The sequence below is a fragment of the Oncorhynchus nerka genome, linkage group LG7 (assembly GCF_034236695.1).
Source record: "Oncorhynchus nerka isolate Pitt River linkage group LG7, Oner_Uvic_2.0, whole genome shotgun sequence".
Classification (NCBI taxonomy): Eukaryota; Metazoa; Chordata; class Actinopteri; order Salmoniformes; family Salmonidae; genus Oncorhynchus; species Oncorhynchus nerka.
This window is the reverse complement of record NC_088402.1, coordinates 19,718,112-19,739,163: the sequence shown is the minus strand read 5'-3', so window position 1 is coordinate 19,739,163 and position 21,052 is coordinate 19,718,112. Positions and strand designations below refer to the sequence as shown.

General features: G+C 45.5%; 1 protein-coding gene across 1 annotated transcript in view; it reads left to right on the top strand.

The window, feature by feature from the left end:
- The window catches only part of cap2 (cyclase associated actin cytoskeleton regulatory protein 2), a 41,853-nt gene that overhangs the window by 11,834 nt on the left and 8,967 nt on the right, over positions 1-21,052 (top strand). Inside the window, 6 exon segments of the mRNA XM_029662889.2 lie at positions 2,075-2,199; positions 2,436-2,536; positions 11,118-11,195; positions 18,171-18,314; positions 18,932-19,017; positions 19,203-19,308. Of these exon segments, the coding sequence (XP_029518749.2) occupies positions 2,085-2,199; positions 2,436-2,536; positions 11,118-11,195; positions 18,171-18,314; positions 18,932-19,017; positions 19,203-19,308 (630 nt within the window). The 5' untranslated portion in view covers positions 2,075-2,084.

The window sequence follows — 21,052 nt, the reverse complement described above, 5'->3', positions numbered from 1 at the left end:
TTTGGCCTTGTTGGGTGTCTGAAGTAAATCCTTTGCGTCCGACTAAAGAAAAAAATCTTCGTCCAGTACAAGGTGAGTAATCGCTGTCCTGATATCCAGAATCTCTTTTCGGTCATAAGAGACAGTGGCAGAAACATTACGTACAAAATAAGTTACAAACAACACGAAAAAACACATACAATAGCACAATTGGTAAGGAGCTCGTAAAACGGCAGCCATCACCTCCGGCGCCATCATAATAAGACTGGATTATGAGAAGTGTGTGTGTTTGTCTCTGTATCCGTGTGTGTGTACCACAGGAGGTTGGTGGCCCCTTAATTGGGGAGGACGGGCTCGTGGTAATGGCTGGAGCGGAATAAGTGGAATGGTATCGGATACATCAAACACATGGTTTCAGTGCGTTTGTAACCACTCCATTCCAGCCATTAATATGAGCTGTCCTCCCCTCAGCGTGTGTGTGTGTGTGTGTGTGTGTGTGTGTGTGTGTGTGTGTGTGTGTGTGTGTGTGTGTGTGTGTGTGTGTGTGTGTGTGTGTGCGTGTGTGTGTGTGTTAGGGAGGGCTCATAATCCAGTCTGTGTGATGGTGACATCACTGGAGCCGATCCCTGCATGGGGATTGGTTTGTTAACGCTGGAGGAAGAAATACAATCAGGCCTGGCTTATGAGGTCAGTCTCCACTGATAACAACCGGATCAGGTGATCAGATAGATGCTGTTTCTCCTCAACTAAGAGAAGAGAACTTCTATGACTGAGTCCCAAATGGCACCCTATCCATGGACTCCTCTATAGTGCACTACTTTTGACCATAGCACTCTGGTTAAAAAAAATATTGCTACTGAAGTATACAGGGCTACCAATAGATCAGCAAGTTTTCCATGGATGATGACTGAAAGCAATGCCCTGTTTCTGTATGCATGAAATGCCCCCTTCTTTCCTTCTCTCCTCATGGTCACGGGAAGATGTTTAGGGGTGGTGGTGCTGAATTTTTCTCCCCGCTTTTTCAGTGTGCTCATACAGGAGTAGTAAAGGTCCAGCGCACTACTTAATGTGTATATATATACAATACCAGTCAAAAGTTGGACACACCTACCCATTCAAGGGTTTTCTTTATTTGTACTTTTTTCAACATTGTAGAATAATAGTAAAGACATTAACACTATGAAATAACACATATGGAATCATGTAGTAACCAAAAAAAGTGTTAAACAAATCAAAATATATGTTATATTTGAGATTCTTCAATGTAGCCACCCTTGATGCCTTGATGACAGCTTTGCACACTCTTGGCATTCTCTCAACCAGCTTCACCTTGAATGCTTTTCCAACAGTCTTGAAGAGGTTCCCACATATGCTGAGCACTTGTTGGCTGCTTTTCCTTCACTCTGCGGTTCAACTCATCCCAAACCATCTCAATTGGGTTGTAAAAAAAACACACCAGGAAATCAGCTCCAAGTGATTGTAATTTAACAAGTCTGTTCCCAAGTATTCCCATGCATTGAGAGACACGATGTGATCGTATATAAATGTAAGCAAGGTTTGAAATTGTTTTAGTCGAACATTATATCTGTTTGGGGTACTTGCGATCAATTTGCAATCTACAACTTATTTGTAATGTTCCAGAACCCCGACCATCCGCTCAAGAACAAATCGGCCCGCGGCTGAATATAGTTGATGATCCCTGACCTATGGTATGGTGTACATGATATGATATGATTGTGTAGCGGAAGTTGTGGCAAAGGACCAGATGGCTAGAGGTCCAGAAAAACTCTGCTTGCGTTCCAAATGGCACCCTATTCCCTTTATAGTGCACTACTTTTCACCAGGGCCCTACGAATCCTATCGTGTTTTGGGTTTTTAGGTGTCTGTAGTGTCATAAGTGTCCTATAGCATTTCAAATGTCCCTCTGACCCTACAAATGAGCCAACCCCTATAAATCTAGACACAAAAGAAAAGTCATGGGTTGTATTGCATTTATCTTGAAATCAGAATAGAGACGTCATGGGGAACATGACCAGCCCTGGCTACAGCACCAGTGATGGATATCAGTCCACTGACTTTATCTGCTTCGTTCCAGGACCATCGCCATGGAAACGCTAGTGCAGCGGCTGGAGCAGGCCGTGATTCGTGTGGAGCAGGTGTCCATCAACATGCAGGTGTCCAATGGCATGGCCAACGGGGAATGTAACGGGGTCAACGGATGTGAGTAGTAGAAACGTAGTGGTCCAGACTGTGACAGCAGTGTATAGCATTGGGTAGTGAGGTTCTAGGTTCAACTGGGAACACAACTTTATCCAATGAACGTTTATAAACATGTAATATTCTATGTAAAACTCGGAAAAGATACTGTGGTAAAAACTGTGGTAAAAACGCCTGACCTCTCCTCTGTGGGCATTGTTTTCTCCTCCTTCCCTCCCTTCTTCCACCTGTCTCTCCAGGTCAGTCCCAGTGTATGGAGGCCTTTGACCTGCTGCTGATGGGGCCGTTGTCAGAGTACCTGAAGAATAGCCGTGCCATAGGAGAGGATGTGGAGAAGCATGTGAGTGGAATGAATGTGTGTGTGTGATTGCATATGACTGACTATCCTTGTGTGTTTGAGTGGCTTCTTGCCAAGGCCGCAAATGGGAAATGGCTCTGTGCCATTAAGATCACAAAGTCTCCTCCTCAATCCCCAAATCCCTCAAATGTTCTCACTTACACACACACACACCAGCTGTCTTGGTTAACACACTGCCATTATATTTGGTCTTTGTCTTTATCTTAAACTGTTAGTCTACAGTAAATTAAATGAAGCAGGCGTCTTAACTGAGAGAAACTCAAAGTGATGTTTGTACCAGAGCAACAGATAAGAACACACAAAAAGATAATATGGATGATGAAAATAAGACAGTTGCCTACACTGTCCTGCTATACTACTCTGTCCTGCTGGACTACTCTGTCCTGCTATACTACTCTGTCCTGCTATACTACTCTGTCCTGCTATACTACTCTGTCCTGCTATACTACTCTGTCCTGCTGGACTACTCTGTCCTGCTATACTACTCTGTCCTGCTATACTACTCTGTCCTGCTATACTACTCTGTCCTGCTATACTACTCTGTCCTGCTGGACTACTCTGTCCTGCTATACTACTCTGTCCTGCTATACTACTCTGTCCTGCTATACTACTCTGTCCTGCTGGACTACTCTGTCTTGCTATACTACTCTGTCCTGCTATACTACTCTGTCCTGGTATACTACTCTGTCCTGCTGGACTACTCTGTCCTGCTATACTACTCTGTCCTGCTATACTACTCTGTCCTGCTATACTACTCTGTCCTGCTATACTACTCTGTCCTGCTATACTACTCTGTCCTGCTATACTACTCTGTCCTGCTATACTACTCTGTCCTGCTATACTACTCTGTCCTGCTATACTACTCTGTCCTGCTATACTACTCTGTCCTGCTATACTACTCTGTCCTGCTGGACTACTCTGTCCTGCTATACTACTCTGTCCTGCTATACTACTCTGTCCTGCTATACTACTCTGTCCTGCTATACTACTCTGTCCTGCTGGACTACTCTGTCCTGCTATACTACTCTGTCCTGCTATACTACTCTGTCCTGCTATACTACTCTGTCCTGCTGGACTACTCTGTCTTGCTATACTACTCTGTCCTGCTATACTACTCTGTCCTGCTGGACTACTCTGTCCTGCTATACTACTCTGTCCTGCTATACTACTCTGTCCTGCTATACTACTCTGTCCTGCTATACTACTCTGTCCTGCTATACTACTCTGTCCTGCTATACTACTCTGTCCTGCTATACTACTCTGTCCTGCTGGACTACTCTGTCCTGCTATACTACTCTGTCCTGCTATACTACTCTGTCCTGCTATACTACTCTGTCCTGCTATACTACTCTGTCCTGCTGGACTACTCTGTCCTGCTATACTACACTGTCCTGCTATACTACTCTGTCCTGCTATACTACTCTGTCCTGCTATACTACTCTGTCCTGCTATACTACTCTGTCCTGCTATACTACTCTGTCCTGCTATACTACTCTGTCCTGCTATACTACTCTGTCCTGCTATACTACTCTGTCCTGCTGGACTACTGTCCTGCTATACTACTCTGTCCTGCTGGACTACTCTGTCCTGCTATACTACTCTGTCCTGCTATACTACTCTGTCCTGCTATACTACTCTGTCCTGCTGGACTACTCTGTCCTGCTATACTACTCTGTCCTGCTATACTACTCTGTCCTGCTGGACTACTCTGTCCTGCTATACTACTCTGTCCTGCTATACTACTCTGTCCTGCTATACTACTCTGTCCTGCTGGACTACTCTGTCCTGCTATACTACTCTGTCCTGCTGGACTACTCTGTCCTGCTATACTACTCTGTCCTGCTATACTACTCTGTCCTGCTATACTACTCTGTCCTGCTGGACTACTCTGTCCTGCTATACTACTCTGTCCTGCTATACTACTCTGTCCTGCTGGACTACTCTGTCCTGCTATACTACTCTGTCCTGCTATACTACTCTGTCCTGCTATACTACTCTCTCCTGCTGGACTACTCTGTCCTGCTATACTACTCTGTCCTGCTATACTACTCTGTCCTACTGGACTACTCTCCTGCTATACTACTCTGTCCTGCTATACTACTCTGTCCTGCTATACTACTCTGTCCTGCTGGACTACTCTGTCCTGCTATACTACTCTGTCCTGCTATACTACTCTGTCCTGCTGGACTACTCTGTCCTGCTATACTACTCTGTCCTGCTGGACTACTCTGTCCTGCTATACTACTCTGTCCTGCTATACTACTCTGTCCTGCTATACTACTCTGTCCTGCTATACTACTCTGTCCTGCTGGACTACTCTGTCCTGCTATACTACTCTGTCCTGCTATACTACTCTGTCCTGCTATACTACTCTGTCCTGCTATACTACTCTGTCCTGCTATACTACTCTGTCCTGCTATACTACTCTGTCCTGCTATACTACTCTGTCCTGCTATACTACTCTGTCCTGCTGGACTACTGTCCTGCTATACTACTCTGTCCTGCTGGACTACTCTGTCCTGCTATACTACTCTGTCCTGCTATACTACTCTGTCCTGCTATACTACTCTGTCCTGCTGGACTACTCTGTCCTGCTATACTACTCTGTCCTGCTATACTACTCTGTCCTGCTGGACTACTCTGTCCTGCTATACTACTCTGTCCTGCTATACTACTCTGTCCTGCTATACTACTCTGTCCTGCTGGACTACTCTGTCCTGCTATACTACTCTGTCCTGCTGGACTACTCTGTCCTGCTATACTACTCTGTCCTGCTATACTACTCTGTCCTGCTATACTACTCTGTCCTGCTGGACTACTCTGTCCTGCTATACTACTCTGTCCTGCTATACTACTCTGTCCTGCTGGACTACTCTGTCCTGCTATACTACTCTGTCCTGCTATACTACTCTGTCCTGCTATACTACTCTCTCCTGCTGGACTACTCTGTCCTGCTATACTACTCTGTCCTGCTATACTACTCTGTCCTACTGGACTACTCTCCTGCTATACTACTCTGTCCTGCTATACTACTCTGTCCTGCTATACTACTCTGTCCTGCTGGACTACTCTGTCCTGCTATACTACTCTGTCCTGCTATACTACTCTGTCCTGCTGGACTACTCTGTCCTGCTATACTACTCTGTCCTGCTGGACTACTCTGTCCTGCTATACTACTCTGTCCTGCTATACTACTCTGTCCTGCTATACTACTCTGTCCTGCTATACTACTCTGTCCTGCTGGACTACTCTGTCCTGCTGGACTACTCTGTCCTGCTGGACTACTCTGTCCTGCTATACTACTCTGTCCTGCTATACTACTCTGTCCTGCTGGACTACTCTGTCCTGCTATACTACTCTGTCCTGCTGGACTACTCTGTCCTGCTATACTACTCTGTCCTGCTATACTACTCTGTCCTGCTGGACTACTCTGTCCTGCTATACTACTCTGTCCTGCTATACTACTCTGTCCTGCTGGACTACTCTGTCCTGCTATACTACTCTGTCCTGCTGGACTACTCTGTCCTGCTATACTACTCTGTCCTGCTATACTACTCTGTCCTGCTATACTACTCTGTCCTGCTATACTACTCTGTCCTGCTGGACTACTCTGTCCTGCTATACTACTCTGTCCTGCTATACTACTCTGTCCTGCTGGACTACTCTGTCCTGCTATACTACTCTGTCCTGCTATACTACTCTGTCCTGCTATACTACTCTCTCCTGCTGGACTACTCTGTCCTGCTATACTACTCTGTCCTGCTATACTACTCTGTCCTACTGGACTACTCTGTCCTGCTATACTACTCTGTCCTGCTATACTACTCTGTCCTGCTATACTACTCTGTCCTGCTATACTACTCTGTCCTGCTGGACTACTCTGTCCTGCTGGACTACTCTGTCCTGCTATACTACTCTGTCCTGCTATACTACTCTGTCCTGCTATACTACTCTGTCCTGCTGGACTACTCTGTCCTGCTATACTACTCTGTCCTGCTATACTACTCTGTCCTGCTGGACTACTCTGTCCTGCTATACTACTCTGTCCTGCTGGACTACTCTGTCCTGCTATACTACTCTGTCCTGCTATACTACTCTGTCCTGCTATACTACTCTGTCCTGCTATACTACTCTGTCCTGCTGGACTACTCTGTCCTGCTATACTACTCTGTCCTGCTATACTACTCTGTCCTGCTATACTACTCTCTCCTGCTGGACTACTCTGTCCTGCTATACTACTCTGTCCTGCTATACTACTCTGTCCTACTGGACTACTCTGTCCTGCTATACTACTCTGTCCTGCTATACTACTCTGTCCTGCTATACTACTCTGTCCTGCTATACTACTCTGTCCTGCTGGACTACTCTGTCCTGCTATACTACTCTGTCCTGCTATACTACTCTGTCCTGCTATACTACTCTGTCCTGCTGGACTACTCTGTCCTGCTATACTACTCTGTCCTGCTGGACTACTCTGTCCTGCTATACTACTCTGTCCTGCTGGACTACTCTGTCCTGCTATACTACTCTGTCCTGCTGGACTACTCTGTCCTGCTATACTACTCTGTCCTGCTATACTACTCTGTCCTGCTATACTACTCTGTCCTGCTATACTACTCTGTCCTGCTGGACTACTCTGTCCTGCTGGACTACTCTGTCCTGCTGGACTACTCTGTCCTGCTATACTACTCTGTCCTGCTATACTACTCTGTCCTGCTGGACTACTCTGTCCTGCTATACTACTCTGTCCTGCTGGACTACTCTGTCCTGCTATACTACTCTGTCCTGCTATACTACTCTGTCCTGCTATACTACTCTGTCCTGCTGGACTACTCTGTTCTGCTATACTACTCTGTCCTGCTATACTACTCTGTCCTGCTGGACTACTCTGTCCTGCTATACTACTCTGTCCTGCTATACTACTCTGTCCTGCTATACTACTCTGTCCTGCTATACTACTCTGTCCTGCTGGACTACTCTGTCCTGCTATACTACTCTGTCCTGCTGGACTACTCTGTCCTGCTATACTACTCTGTCCTGCTATACTACTCTGTCCTGCTATACTACTCTGTCCTGCTGGACTACTCTGTCCTGCTATACTACTCTGTCCTGCTATACTACTCTGTCCTGCTATACTACTCTGTCATGCTGGACTACTCTGTCCTGCTATACTACTCTGTCCTGCTGGACTACTCTGTCCTGCTATACTACTCTGTCCTGCTATACTACTCTGTCCTGCTGGACTACTCTGTCCTGCTATACTACTCTGTCCTGCTGGACTACTCTGTCCTGCTATACTACTCTGTCCTGCTATACTACTCTGTCCTGCTGGACTACTCTGTCCTGCTATACTACTCTGTCCTGCTATACTACTCTGTCCTGCTATACTACTCTGTCCTGCTGGACTACTCTGTCCTGCTATACTACTCTGTCCTGCTATACTACTCTGTCCTGCTGGACTACTCTGTCCTGCTGGACTACTCTGTCCCGCTATACTACTCTGTCCTGCTATACTACTCTGTCCTGCTGGACTCTGTCCTGCTGGACTACTCTGTCCTGCTGGACTACTCTGTCCTGCTATACTACTCTGTCCTGCTGGACTACTCTGTCCTGCTATACTCCTCTGTCCTGCTATACTACTCTGTCCTGCTGGACTACTCTGTCCTGCTATACTACTCTGTCCTGCTATACTACTCTGTCCTGCTGGACTACTCTGTCCTGCTGGACTACTCTGTCCTGCTATACTACTCTGTCCTGCTGGACTACTCTGTCCTGCTATACTACTCTGTCCTGCTATACTACTCTGTCCTGCTATACTACTCTGTCCTGCTATACTACTCTGTCCTGCTGGACTACTCTGTCCTGCTGGACTACTCTGTCCTGCTGGACTACTCTGTCCTGCTATACTACTCTGTCCTGCTATACTACTCTGTCCTGCTGGACTACTGTCCTGCTATACTACTCTGTCCTGCTGGACTACTCTGTCCTGCTATACTACTCTGTCCTGCTATACTACTCTGTCCTGCTATACTACTCTGTCCTGCTGGACTACTCTGTTCTGCTATACTACTCTGTCCTGCTATACTACTCTGTCCTGCTGGACTACTCTGTCCTGCTATACTACTCTGTCCTGCTATACTACTCTGTCCTGCTATACTACTCTCTCCTGCTGGACTACTCTGTCCTGCTATACTACTCTGTCCTGCTATACTACTCTCTCCTGCTGGACTACTCTGTCCTGCTATACTACTCTGTCCTGCTATACTACTCTGTCCTGCTATACTACTCTGTCCTGCTATACTACTCTGTCCTGCTGGACTACTCTGTCCTGCTATACTACTCTGTCCTGCTGGACTACTCTGTCCTGCTATACTACTCTGTCCTGCTGGACTACTCTGTCCTGCTATACTACTCTGTCCTGCTATACTACTCTGTCCTGCTGGACTACTCTGTCCTGCTATACTACTCTGTCCTGCTATACTACTCTGTCCTGCTATACTACTCTCTCCTGCTGGACTACTCTGTCCTGCTATACTACTCTGTCCTGCTATACTACTCTCTCCTGCTATACTACTCTGTCCTGCTATACTACTCTGTCCTGCTATACTACTCTGTCCTGCTGGACTACTCTGTCCTGCTATACTACTCTGTCCTGCTATACTACTCTGTCCTGCTATACTACTCTGTCATGCTGGACTACTCTGTCCTGCTATACTACTCTGTCCTGCTGGACTACTCTGTCCTGCTATACTACTCTGTCCTGCTATACTACTCTGTCCTGCTGGACTACTCTGTCCTGCTATACTACTCTGTCCTGCTGGACTACTCTGTCCTGCTATACTACTCTGTCCTGCTATACTACTCTGTCCTGCTGGACTACTCTGTCCTGCTATACTACTCTGTCCTGCTATACTACTCTGTCCTGCTATACTACTCTGTCCTGCTGGACTACTCTGTCCTGCTATACTACTCTGTCCTGCTATACTACTCTGTCCTGCTGGACTACTCTGTCCTGCTGGACTACTCTGTCCTGCTATACTACTCTGTCCTGCTATACTACTCTGTCCTGCTGGACTACTCTGTCCTGCTGGACTACTCTGTCCTGCTATACTACTCTGTCCTGCTGGACTACTCTGTCCTGCTGGACTACTCTGTCCTGCTATACTACTCTGTCCTGCTATACTACTCTGTCCTGCTGGACTACTCTGTCCTGCTATACTACTCTGTTCTGCTGGACTACTCTGTCCTGCTGGACTACTCTGTCCTGCTATACTACTCTGTCCTGCTATACTACTCTGTCCTGCTGGACTACTCTGTCCTGCTATACTACTCTGTCCTGCTATACTACTCTGTCCTGCTGGACTACTCTGTCCTGCTGGACTACTCTGTCCTGCTATACTACTCTGTCCTGCTATACTACTCTGTCCTGCTATACTACTCTGTCCTGCAGGACTACTCTGTTTTCTCTACTACTTCCATTGAGCTAAACTTGGTGTGTAACTTGATTTAATGATACTCTATATGCAACTGTTGTCACCAAGCCAAATCGCAACCACATTTAAGATGAATCTTTAACACAGTGAGATTTTCTCTACCAGTGACAGTAGGGCTGGAGGGATGTTGAGAGGAGCACTTAGTGACCACTTCACTCCCCTGCCTGCTTTCTGTCAATGGGACTAGTATTATATGGAGATATGCATCCAATATGGCAGCCTGTAAGGAATTGGGTTCCATTTGGGACAGAGACATGGTAGATTCTCCTTGTTTTATCTCTCAAAGAAGTTGGCTCTGGGAACCTCTGACTGTGTGGGGTCCAGGGCTTGGCCAGGGAAAACCACTCCGGCTCTCTACACAAAACCACTCTAGATAGATGGGAGGAGTAGGAGTGCTTTAAATTACAGTTTGTTTCCTGTCCCCTACAAAGCCAATGGCGGGAGTGTGTTTGAACTTTAACCCTACATTCTAATATTTAAAACGCGACACAAGGACCTTTTCCACTAAGATGTCAGGCCGTTTTACAAAGGGAGATGAGGTGTAGTTTGTGGCTAGTAATCATGTTGGCAACCACTTTGATGATTTCTCTTCAGACTCCCAAAATAAAGCCAACATTTTAACCTTGATTCATACCAGGCACTGGCAGCAAGTCCAATTGCAGAAATCCCTTTCTCAAGGGAGACATGATTTCAAATGGGAATTAAATAAGTGAGGACTTTAATATGTGGAAAAGCAGAACAACAGTGAAATAGCCTTAATATGTGGTGAAACGGGACTGGGGATGGGGGGAGGATATTCCTTCATGGGTCTTTTCTTTCCTAAAACAACATTCACTTAATCTCCTTCTCCCATCACAGTGAAATGAGGAGGAGGGGGTGTGTGGGTTAGAGGTGTTTTTTTAAGTTAGGAAAGCTCCTTTTATGGCAAAACCGGAGTTCCTCTGGAGGTTTTCCCAAACATGGGACATGCCTTGTGGGACCTGACTAATGCATTGTTACCAGCATGATGCAGTGCAGAGTGTGGCTTATAATAATCTCAGATTTGACATTTTAACCTCTGTGATTGACAGGCGGAGATGGTGAACAACGCTCTGCAGCTTCAGAGAAGCTTCCTCAAAATGGCCACCACACACCAGGAGCCTGCTCCGGTAAGGATGATATGTGTAATGGCTTGGAGAACTGTCCTGAATGCAGATACCCAAAGCAAGTAAACAAATGTGTATGGATCAGGACTGTTGGCCAACTGCACCGCACTTCAACACAGTTATCCAATGTGCACTTATCTACTGTTATCTACTGTAATGTAGCCAGTGTCGCCCATTACAGTGTCCCAGTATCGCTCAATTCAGTGTCGGCCAGTTCAGTATTGCTCATTTCAGTGTCGGCCAGTTCAGTATTGCTCATTTCAGTATTGCTCATTTCAGTGTCGGCCAGTTCAGTATTGCTCATTTCAGTGTCGGCCAGTTCAGTATTGCTCATTTCAGTGTCGGCCAGTTCAGTATTGCTCATTTCAGTGTCGGCCAGTTCAGTATTGCTCATTTCAGTGTTGGCCAGTTCAGTATTGCTCATTTCAGTGTCGGCCAGTTCAGTATTGCTCATTTCAGTACCACCCAGTTCAGTATTGCTCATTTCAGTACCACCCAGTTCAGTATGGCTCATTTCAGTCCCACCCAGTTCAGTATGGCTCATTTCAGTGTCGGCCAGTTCAGTATTGCTCATTTCAGTACCACCCAGTTCAGTATTGCTCATTTCAGTACCACCCAGTTCAGTATCGCTCATTTCAGTATCACCCATTCCAGTGTTCCAGCAGCAGCCTTTTCCAGGCCTCTCTGTGTTTCCCAGTGCTGCTGGGCCAGTGGGTAGCCATGCGGTGCCCCGGAGCTCTGTTCACATAGGGATTAACCCCCTTAAAAAAGAACACTAATACAACACATTCACATATGGGGAATTGAGGTGGAAAGGGAGGGAGTACGGAGAGGAAGGGGGGGTTAACGTGATATCATCGCATTGGCTGTTTGTTTGTATTGAACCCGGAGGAGGGGGGTGGGGGGCAGAGCCCCAAGCTGAACAGGAAGTGATTAACTCATATCTCGCAGGTCATTGGTCAAGAGGCAGTGAGAAAGAATTCACCAATTGTCTGATACACAAACAAGGAGGAAGGGTTTAAGCGGAGGGAGGGGACAGAGAGGAAGGGAATAAGAAAGGAGAGGCGAGGACGGTGGTGGGTGGTGGCTGCATTGACTGTTTGCTTAAAGACCCCATGCAGTCTAAATGTTTCAATCATCACTGTATGTCTAATAAATCACTGTGTTTATTTCATTTAAAAAAGCTAAATATTTTTTAAATCATTTATTTCCCTTAGCTGCCTTTGCGATTGAAATGCTCAGTCTGATCGTATGGGCGTGTTGATACAAATGTTTATATATATACATACACAGCTCTGATTGGCGGATAGGCTCGTCTATACTGACTAGACCCTACCTCGCTTACCACTTCATAGTAGGAGGATACATATGCAAATAAAAGAGGATTGGTCAGAATAATCAGATCGTGATGTCATGCTGTGGGCTAAAAACTCCATCCCACCACCTCTTACACTAAAAGTGCATTAGCATAATTTTTACAATTTCAGAGTGTTATTTTGACCTCGTAGTGTGTAAATATCATTACAAAAAAACAGGAAATCAATGTGGACGTGAACTAGTGAGGAGAACTTCCTGTATCTTTACTTCAGACAGTTAAGAGCCAGCAGAGAGCCAGTAGAGCCTGTAGCGTGTGGAGCCTGTAGAGAGTGTGGAGCCTGTAGAGAGTGTGGAGCCTGTAGAGAGTGTGGAGCCTGTAGAGAGTGTGGAGCCTGTAGAGAGTGTGGAGCCGGTAGAGAGTGTGGAGCCGGTAGAGAGTGTGGAGCCGGTAGAGAGTCTGCAGCCTGTAGAGAACCTGTAGCCTGTTAAGAGAGCCTGTAGCCTGTTAAGAGAGACTGTAGAGAGCCAGTACTGGGCCTGTAGCCTGTATGGAGACTGTAGAGAGCCTGTAGCCTGTTAAGTGAGCCTGTAGAGAGCCTGTAGCCTGTAGAGAGATCGTAGAGAGCCTGTAGCCTGTAGAGAGACTGTAGAGACTGTAGCCTATGGAGAGCCTGTAGCCTGTTAAGATAGCCTTTAGAGACTGTAGCCTGTAGAGAGACTGTAGAGAGATTGTAGAGAGCCTGTAGCCTATTAAGTGAGCCTGTAGAGAGCATGTAGCCTGTAGAGAGCATGTAGCCTGTAGAGAGCATGTAGCCTGTAGAGAGCATGTAGCCTGTAGAGAGCCTGTAGCCTGTAGAGAGTCGGCAGCCTGTAGAGAGCCTGTAGCCTATAGAGAGCCTGTAGCCTGTAGAGAGCACGTAGCCTGTAGAGAGCCTGTAGCCTGTAGAGAGCCTGTAGCCTATAGAGAGTCGGCAGCCTGTAGAGAGCCTGTAGCCTATAGAGAGACGGCAGCCTGTAGAGAGCCTGTAGCCTATAGAGAGACGGCAGCCTGTAGAGAGCCTGTAGCCTATAGAGAGCCTGTAGCCTGTAGAGAGCATGTAGCCTGTAGAGAGCCTGTAGCCTGTAGAGAGCCTGTAGCCTATAGAGAGTCGGCAGCCTGTAGAGAGCCTGTAGCCTATAGAGAGTCGGCAGCCTGTAGAGAGCCTGTAGCCTATAGAGAGCCTGTAGCCTGTAGAGAACCTGTAGAGAGCCTGTAGAGAGCCTGTATGGAGACTGTAAAGAGCCTATAGCCTGTAGAGAGCCTGTAGAGATCCTGTAGAGAGCCTGTAGAGAGCCTGTAGCCTGTAGAGAGCCGGTAGAGATCCTGTAGAGAGCCTGTAGAGAGCCTGTAGCCTGTAGAGAGCATGTAGCCTGTAGAGAGCCTGTAGCCTGTAGAGAGCCTGTAGCCTGTAGAGAGCCTGTAGCCTGTAGAGAGCCTGTAGCGTGTAGAGAGCCTGTAGAGAACCCGTAGAGAGTCTGTAGCCTGTAGAGAGCCTGTAGCGTGTAGAGAGCCTGTAGAGAACCCGTAGAGAGTCTGTAGCCTGTAGAGAGCCTGTCGTCTGTTAAGAGAGCCTGTAGAGAGCCTGTAGCCTGTAGAGAGCCTGTAGAGAACCTGTAGCCTGTAGAGAGTCTGTAGCCTGTTAAGAGAGACTGTAGAGAGCCAGTAGAGAGCATGTAACCTGTATGGAGACTGTGAAGAGCCTGTAGCCTGTATGGAGACTGTGAAGAGCCTGTAGCCTGTATGGAGACTGTGAAGAGCCTGTAGCCTATAGAGAGCCTGTAGCCGTAGAGAGCCTGTAGAGAGCCTGTAGTCTGTTAAGAGAGCCTGTAGAGAACCTGTAGCCTGTAGAGAGCCTGTATCCTGTTAAGAGAGACTGTAGAGAGCCAGTAGAGAGCATGTAACCTGTATGGAGACTGTAGAGAGCCTGTAGCCTGTATGGAGACTGTAGCCTGTATGGAGACTGTGAAGAGCCTGTAGCCTGTATGGAGACTGTGAAGAGCCTGTAGCCTGTATGGAGACTGTGAAGAGCCTGTAGCCTGTATGGAGACTGTAAAGAGCCTGTAGCCTATAGAGAGCCTGTAGCCTGTTAAGAGAGACTGTAGAGGGCCTGTAGCCTGTATGGAGACTGTAGCGAGCCTGTAGCGAGTCTGTAGAGATCATGTAGCCTGTAGAGAGCCCGTTAAGGGAGCCTGTAGCCCATTAAAGGAGCCTGTAGCCTGTAGAGAGCCTGTAGCCTGTTAAGGGAGCCTGTAGCCTGTAGAGAGCCTGTAGTGCAGTGTTTCTCAAACTTGGTCCTGGGGACCCCAAGGGGTGCACGTTTATATTTTTTGCCCTAGAACTACAAAGCTTGATGATTATTTGAATCAGCTGTCCCCAGGACCGAGATTGGGAATCCCTGCTGTAGAGAGACTCTTGTCGCTGTTCTCTGAGAATTTGGGTGACGATCCACAATGGCATTGGCAGAACTGACAATCCTCAAATTGGAGAGGCATTGATTTAGCCCCCCCAAAAATATATTGTTGTCAATCAATATACCCCAGAGAAATCTACTACAAAACCACACAGATACTGTATGGACACATTTTCACATGTACATAGTTTTATATAAACCTAAATCATTGCCTCTGGTGGAAAAGAGATTGTGACCCTGTACAGCTCTCCCATAGGGACCCCAGAGCTGCTGGTAAAACCTCTGGTTTTTCTCTCCACGGCACTGGCCCGGGGTTGTGCTCCGTGGCTTTTTATGGGCATGTTCTATATTTGAGCCGCTCCGTGTATGGGTGGGTGTGTGTTTGTGTGTGTGTGTGTGTGTGTTTGAAGCTGGGTTCACCTGACCCCGTCACGGCCCATCACTCTGTGTGTGTGTGTGTGTGTGTGTGTGTGTGTGTGTGTGTGTGTGTGTGTGTGTGTGCATGTGTGTGTGCCCACATAAAAAAAACTACAGTTTACGATAGAATAGTATAGGACTTACTATAGTATTCTGTAATAAACAGCAGGATACTATAGAAAACTATACTACACTCTAGTATCCCTCGATCATGTGTAGTACTTACTACAGAATTTTGTAGCATACTGTAGAATTCTATACTACACACTGTACTATCCCTTGATCATGTGTTGTCCTTACTATAACATTTTGTGGTATACTGTAGAATTCTATACTACACACTGTACTATCCCTTGATCATGTGTTGTCCTTACTATAACATGTTGTAGTATACTGTAGAATACTACACATTAAAATAGTACAGTATTATCTGCAAAAAACACTAGTAAATACTACAATAATGTCTGCAAAAACACTACAGTAATTAGTATAGTATATACTACAGTTTTTACTATAGTAATAGTACAGTATTTAATTTGCATATACTCCACCCATTGCTCCTGAATGGCGCAGGGGTCTTAGGCACTGCATCTCAGTGCAAGAGGCGTCACTACAGTCCCTGGTTCGATTCCAGGCTGTATCACATCCGGCCATGATTGGGAGTCCCATAGGGCAGCGCACAATTGGCCCAGCGTCATCCGGGTTTGGCCCGGGGTAGGCCGTCATTGTAAATAAGAGTTTGTTCTTAACTGACTTGCCTAGTTATATAAAGGTTAAATAAAGTTTACACATTCCCCTCTCTATTTGTGCCACCCATGAGTGAGAAACCAACATGCCAAGTATAGACCATATATTGTGTTCAGACTCCAGTCCTACCTACCTACAGGTTATGGACAATTTGGTCTTAGTATTTGCCCAGTAGGTTTCCTCAAGGAGGAAGCCCCACTTCTATGTCAAAGATAATAAAACAAAAAAATACCACAGTAACTACTATAGTATATAAAACAGTAATATTACAGTATTTATACTATAGTCAACTTTAATACAGTATACTACAATCATGTCCACAAAAACACTACAGTGAATACTATAGTATGTAAATATAGTAATAGTACAGTATTTACATCATAGTATACTTTAATATTTTTTCATATGGGTGTTTATCTCACAGTACAGCTGTCTTGCCTCGCCAGCCATCTGCTCTGCTGCCAGGCTTTACCCTGTAAAATCCCAACATAATTGTTTTCTTTGTTACTTTCACTGGGAACGTTGATATCATGTTTGCATTATAGCTCAGAGCCTGGCATGTCTGTGAATGTCAGCATATGGGATGCCAAGCCATGGTATCAGATATTGTACGCTGATATGATACAGATCAAATGGCTTGATCGTACAGTTTAGGTAGCCTGTCAGGTAGAAGTGTTGGGCCAGACAAGGGAGAGAGATCTCTAGCCTCAGAGATATGTACAACTGACAGACGAATCATCACGAGGGCCGGGAGGTTTTCCTGACCACATGATTTGACCCGGCTCTGTTGACCGCCTGGGCTTTATCATCATCACAGATGTATTGGAAAACTTCCTGAGCCTTATCATCACATTTCATGTAGAAGTGGTTTTCGTTTTAGAATCCTTTAGCAAGTTCTTTTCCATGGGATCTGTAGATAGTGAAACTAAAAAGTCAGTCGACGTTGGTCCTACCTATGAAAGGACTGTCTATTTCGGGTTATGACAATCATGTGCGTCTGATTTGGGCAAGAATTTGTTCAAAAAAGGGTTCTCTCTCTTTGCCTCTCCCTCTGACACACGAGATAGACAGTCCTTTCATACGAAAGTCGACTGACTTTTTACTCTCACTCTCTCCAGATCCCATTGAACAGTCTTATTAAAGGATGCGGTGGAAAGGAGCATTATTTCATCCTCTCCACGTCTGTAATCGTTCCTTAGGAGGGGCTGTCTTTTAGTAGTTAACCCACTGATTGGATGACCTCATACACACTGGATTATGTACTTTATTATGTGTTTATTGTGACAACATATCAAAACCTTAAAGCATGTTCAATCAAAAATGCATTTTTGTAAGAGCAAATGTATCTAACCCATAATGCAATTCAATTGGTTGCCTTAGCAACACAAGAATAATCACATCATTTCTCAAAAATAAAGCTAAATAAAGAAACAGAAATGATTATACTTGTTTATCTTTCCCACAGCATATCGACAAGGCAGGGAATATTTAGTTAAATTGTCATAGCAACATCAGTTTAGATACAGGTCAAAATAAGAGAACTGTACAGCAGTATTACTAGGGAAACAATGCATTCCTTTCCCCAGTGCCTTACAAGGCCAGAGGGATCTCCTAATGAACAGAGGAATGCTGGGAGGGGAGGGAGGAAAGCGAGAAAGAAGGATGGAAGCAAGAAGGGATCTGGAAGTTCCTATTGAAAATAGGGTCCTTCTAATAAAGTCCCAGTAGCCCAGTTCTAAACTGTCATTTACATCCAGCTGGCTTGCATGGCAGGTTGCTTGTGGGCAAGGCAATCCGTTATAACCAAGGTAGCAGAACTGGAGTAACTGGACCATTGAGAGTGGTGCTCTCAGACTATTGAATATGTGAGCTGCCAAGAGCACTATTACAGAGGAATTTATGGGTGTTGAGTTTTAACAGTCATTGATAAATGCTATTTTTATATTGTCAGTTACGTATATATAAAAGACACCACCTGTGATATTGTTCAGTTTTTGTTGACAAGCATTTCTTTCCTCCATCTCCCCCCCCTGTATCTCTCTCCCAGATGGAGCTGGCTGACCTGCTAAAGCCCATCTCAGAGAAGATCCAGGAGATTCAGAACTTCCGGGAGCGTAACCGTGGCAGTAGCCAATTCAACCACCTATCAGCTGTCAGCGAGAGCATCCCAGCGCTGGGCTGGGTTGCTGTGGTGAGGAGAAAACTAACTGTTCACTTATCTAACCTCCTCATCACCCATTCACTCACTCACTTTGGTGGCACATAGGGCAGCGACACAGGTCTCTATTTCTGACCGTCTTGGACCATGCATATTCTTCACTGTGTGTCTCCTTTTCCCTCTCATTTGTGTTTCTAAACTACCAGTAAAAAAACTGGTTCTTTTGAATGTTGGTATAATATCCATACCATTACATTCATCAAATCCCTTCCACTCAAGCTGCTTTGAGACTGAAATTGTGGTCTGGTCTCTGTCAGAACAAGTCTACGGTTTGCCAGGGAGCCACTGTTTCACACGATTTGTGTCAAACCTGTTTGAACGCTCACGTCACCACATTCTCTTGAGTCTTTGCTCGACACTAGCCACAGATGCATGTGGCCTATCCTTTGTGTGTGTGTATATATGGCTTGTCTACTGTACAGTCACTGTGGTTTAATGCATTTCTGTCCAATAGGTGGTGAGTGACATAATAATATTCTCCCCATTTCTCTGTCCATATGTCATTGAATGCAGAGCAGAGCTGTCTGAATTTATATGGGGTCAGCTTTGTTTTACAATTTTTTCCTCTGGTGTCTCCATCTCTCTTCCAGAGCCAGAAGCCAGTTCCCTATGTGAAGGAGATGAATGATGCTGCCATTTTCTACACTAACAGAGTTCTGAAAGACTATAAAGACTCGTGAGTATGGCTGCTGGTGGATTACATCAACTGTTGCTGATAAGCAACGTTGCAGATTATTGTTGCTCTATCTATATCTTTCTTCCTGATCTGTCTGTCCGTCTGTTTCTCTCTCTGTCTTCGTCCGTCTCTGTTTACATCTCACTAATTGTCATCCCCCTCTCCTCTTGTCCCTCTCTCTGTAGAGACAAGCGTCATGTGGAGTGGGTGAGGTCCTACCTGTCCATCTGGACTGAGCTCCAGGCCTTCATTAAACAGCATCACACAACAGGCCTGGTCTGGAGCAAGACTGTGAGTAGCTTTCATAACATCGTTACAAAACAGTGAAACAGCAGTGTAATTATATTTTTCATAGTATTGAGTTGGGAGTGAGACAATAGAAAAACATCAGTCACGTAAAGACATATCATGAACAGTTACTATGTCTTTTTATTACAGACTGTAATTTACAGTGCTTCAGGACTACAATCCTCTAGCTAACGTCCAGTGGGGCATTCCCTCTACATTCCATTATCTATTGTATGTGTTACAGCAGCAAATAGCTCCTGATCCAACCTCCTCAACCCTGTCCTGAGCACTCAGCACTTCGACGTATGTTGGAGGAATAGGAACAAGGCCATGAGTTTTTCCCAACTGTGTAACCTGAGCAGGAAAAACTCCGGTCCCACTGCCTAACCTCTCAGAACTTTTATCTGACATTGGATAAATAGGACCAGGATTTTTCGTGATCAGGTCACATGGTCAGAAAACGCTCCTGGCCCTATGGTTGAACTATAACCCTGCTTTCCATACAGGTTTAAACAGACAGGAACAAAACTCAATGAATTACAGTTTGCCTCAAGACATAATAGTCTGATTATTATGGCATGTCCAATTGTTTTCATGTGCAGCAGAGCCTGACTGTGGTTTTCCGTTGCCATATTGCTGAAGCGGTTCAGGGCTTGCATCCCAAATGGCACCCTACATGGAGCCCATAGGGCAATGATCAAAAGTAGTGCACTATATAATATGGTGCCATTTAGGATGTACGGGAGTTCTCATGTTAATTACCACGCAGTGTATATTTCTATGTGTAGTAATGCAGGCAGGCAGTTGGTGGCGTAAGGACCAGCCTGTATGAACGACTTGGTCCCTGGTATTCTGGTGGCTGCTTTATGGTTCTCAATTGAGCAATTGTAGAGTCAAACCCCCTGCCCTGTCCCATCACACACACTTCTGTTTATAAAAGTTTGCTGGGAATTCATGCTCTTCTTCTACAGATGTAGGATCTTAATTTGACCAGTTTCTCACAGCAGGAAAATAATCCTGCAGCAACTGGAAATTATTGTGTGGATTATAATTAATTAGTTGATCATTAATTAATGGACATTTTTGTAGATGTTGATACTAGTGAAGGTTGGTGGGAGGAGCTATAGGAGGATGGCTCATTGTAATGGTTGGAATGGAATTAATTTAACGGTATCAAATCATATGGAAACCACATGTTTGACTCCATTCCCTTTATTCCATTCCAGCCATTACAATGAGCCCGTCCTCCTATAGCTCCTCTCACCAGGCTCCACTAGTTGATACATTTTTTGTTAGGGCAAATCAAGTCTGACATTTCCTGCAACCACAGGGTGATCAAATTAAGATCCTACATCATTTCTCTTCCCCTCCTCTCTGAAAAGAAAGTCCAACTGTAGGGCAGGTTTCCAGTCAGAAATCACATCCCTGCTTCCAGTAGAAGTGAAGCGTTTATTTGTTTGGCTTTTTACGTGATAATAAAACTAAAAGTAAAACTCCTTAAACTTCACATTTAGTCTCTAAAATGTAAAGAGTTTTGAACTCAGGTCAAGGCCACTGTCTTTTTTCAGTGATATGCCAGAATCCTCTGTGTGGTCCTTTGAGGGACACAGGCTGCCACACAATTTGATGGACTGTGTGTGTGCCTGTGCACGTGTGTGTGTGTGTGTGTGTAGGGAGTGAAACCCGAGAGCATGCAGTGGCTGTATGTCAGCTGTTCCTCCTGCCATTAGGTGTCAGGGTTGTGTGT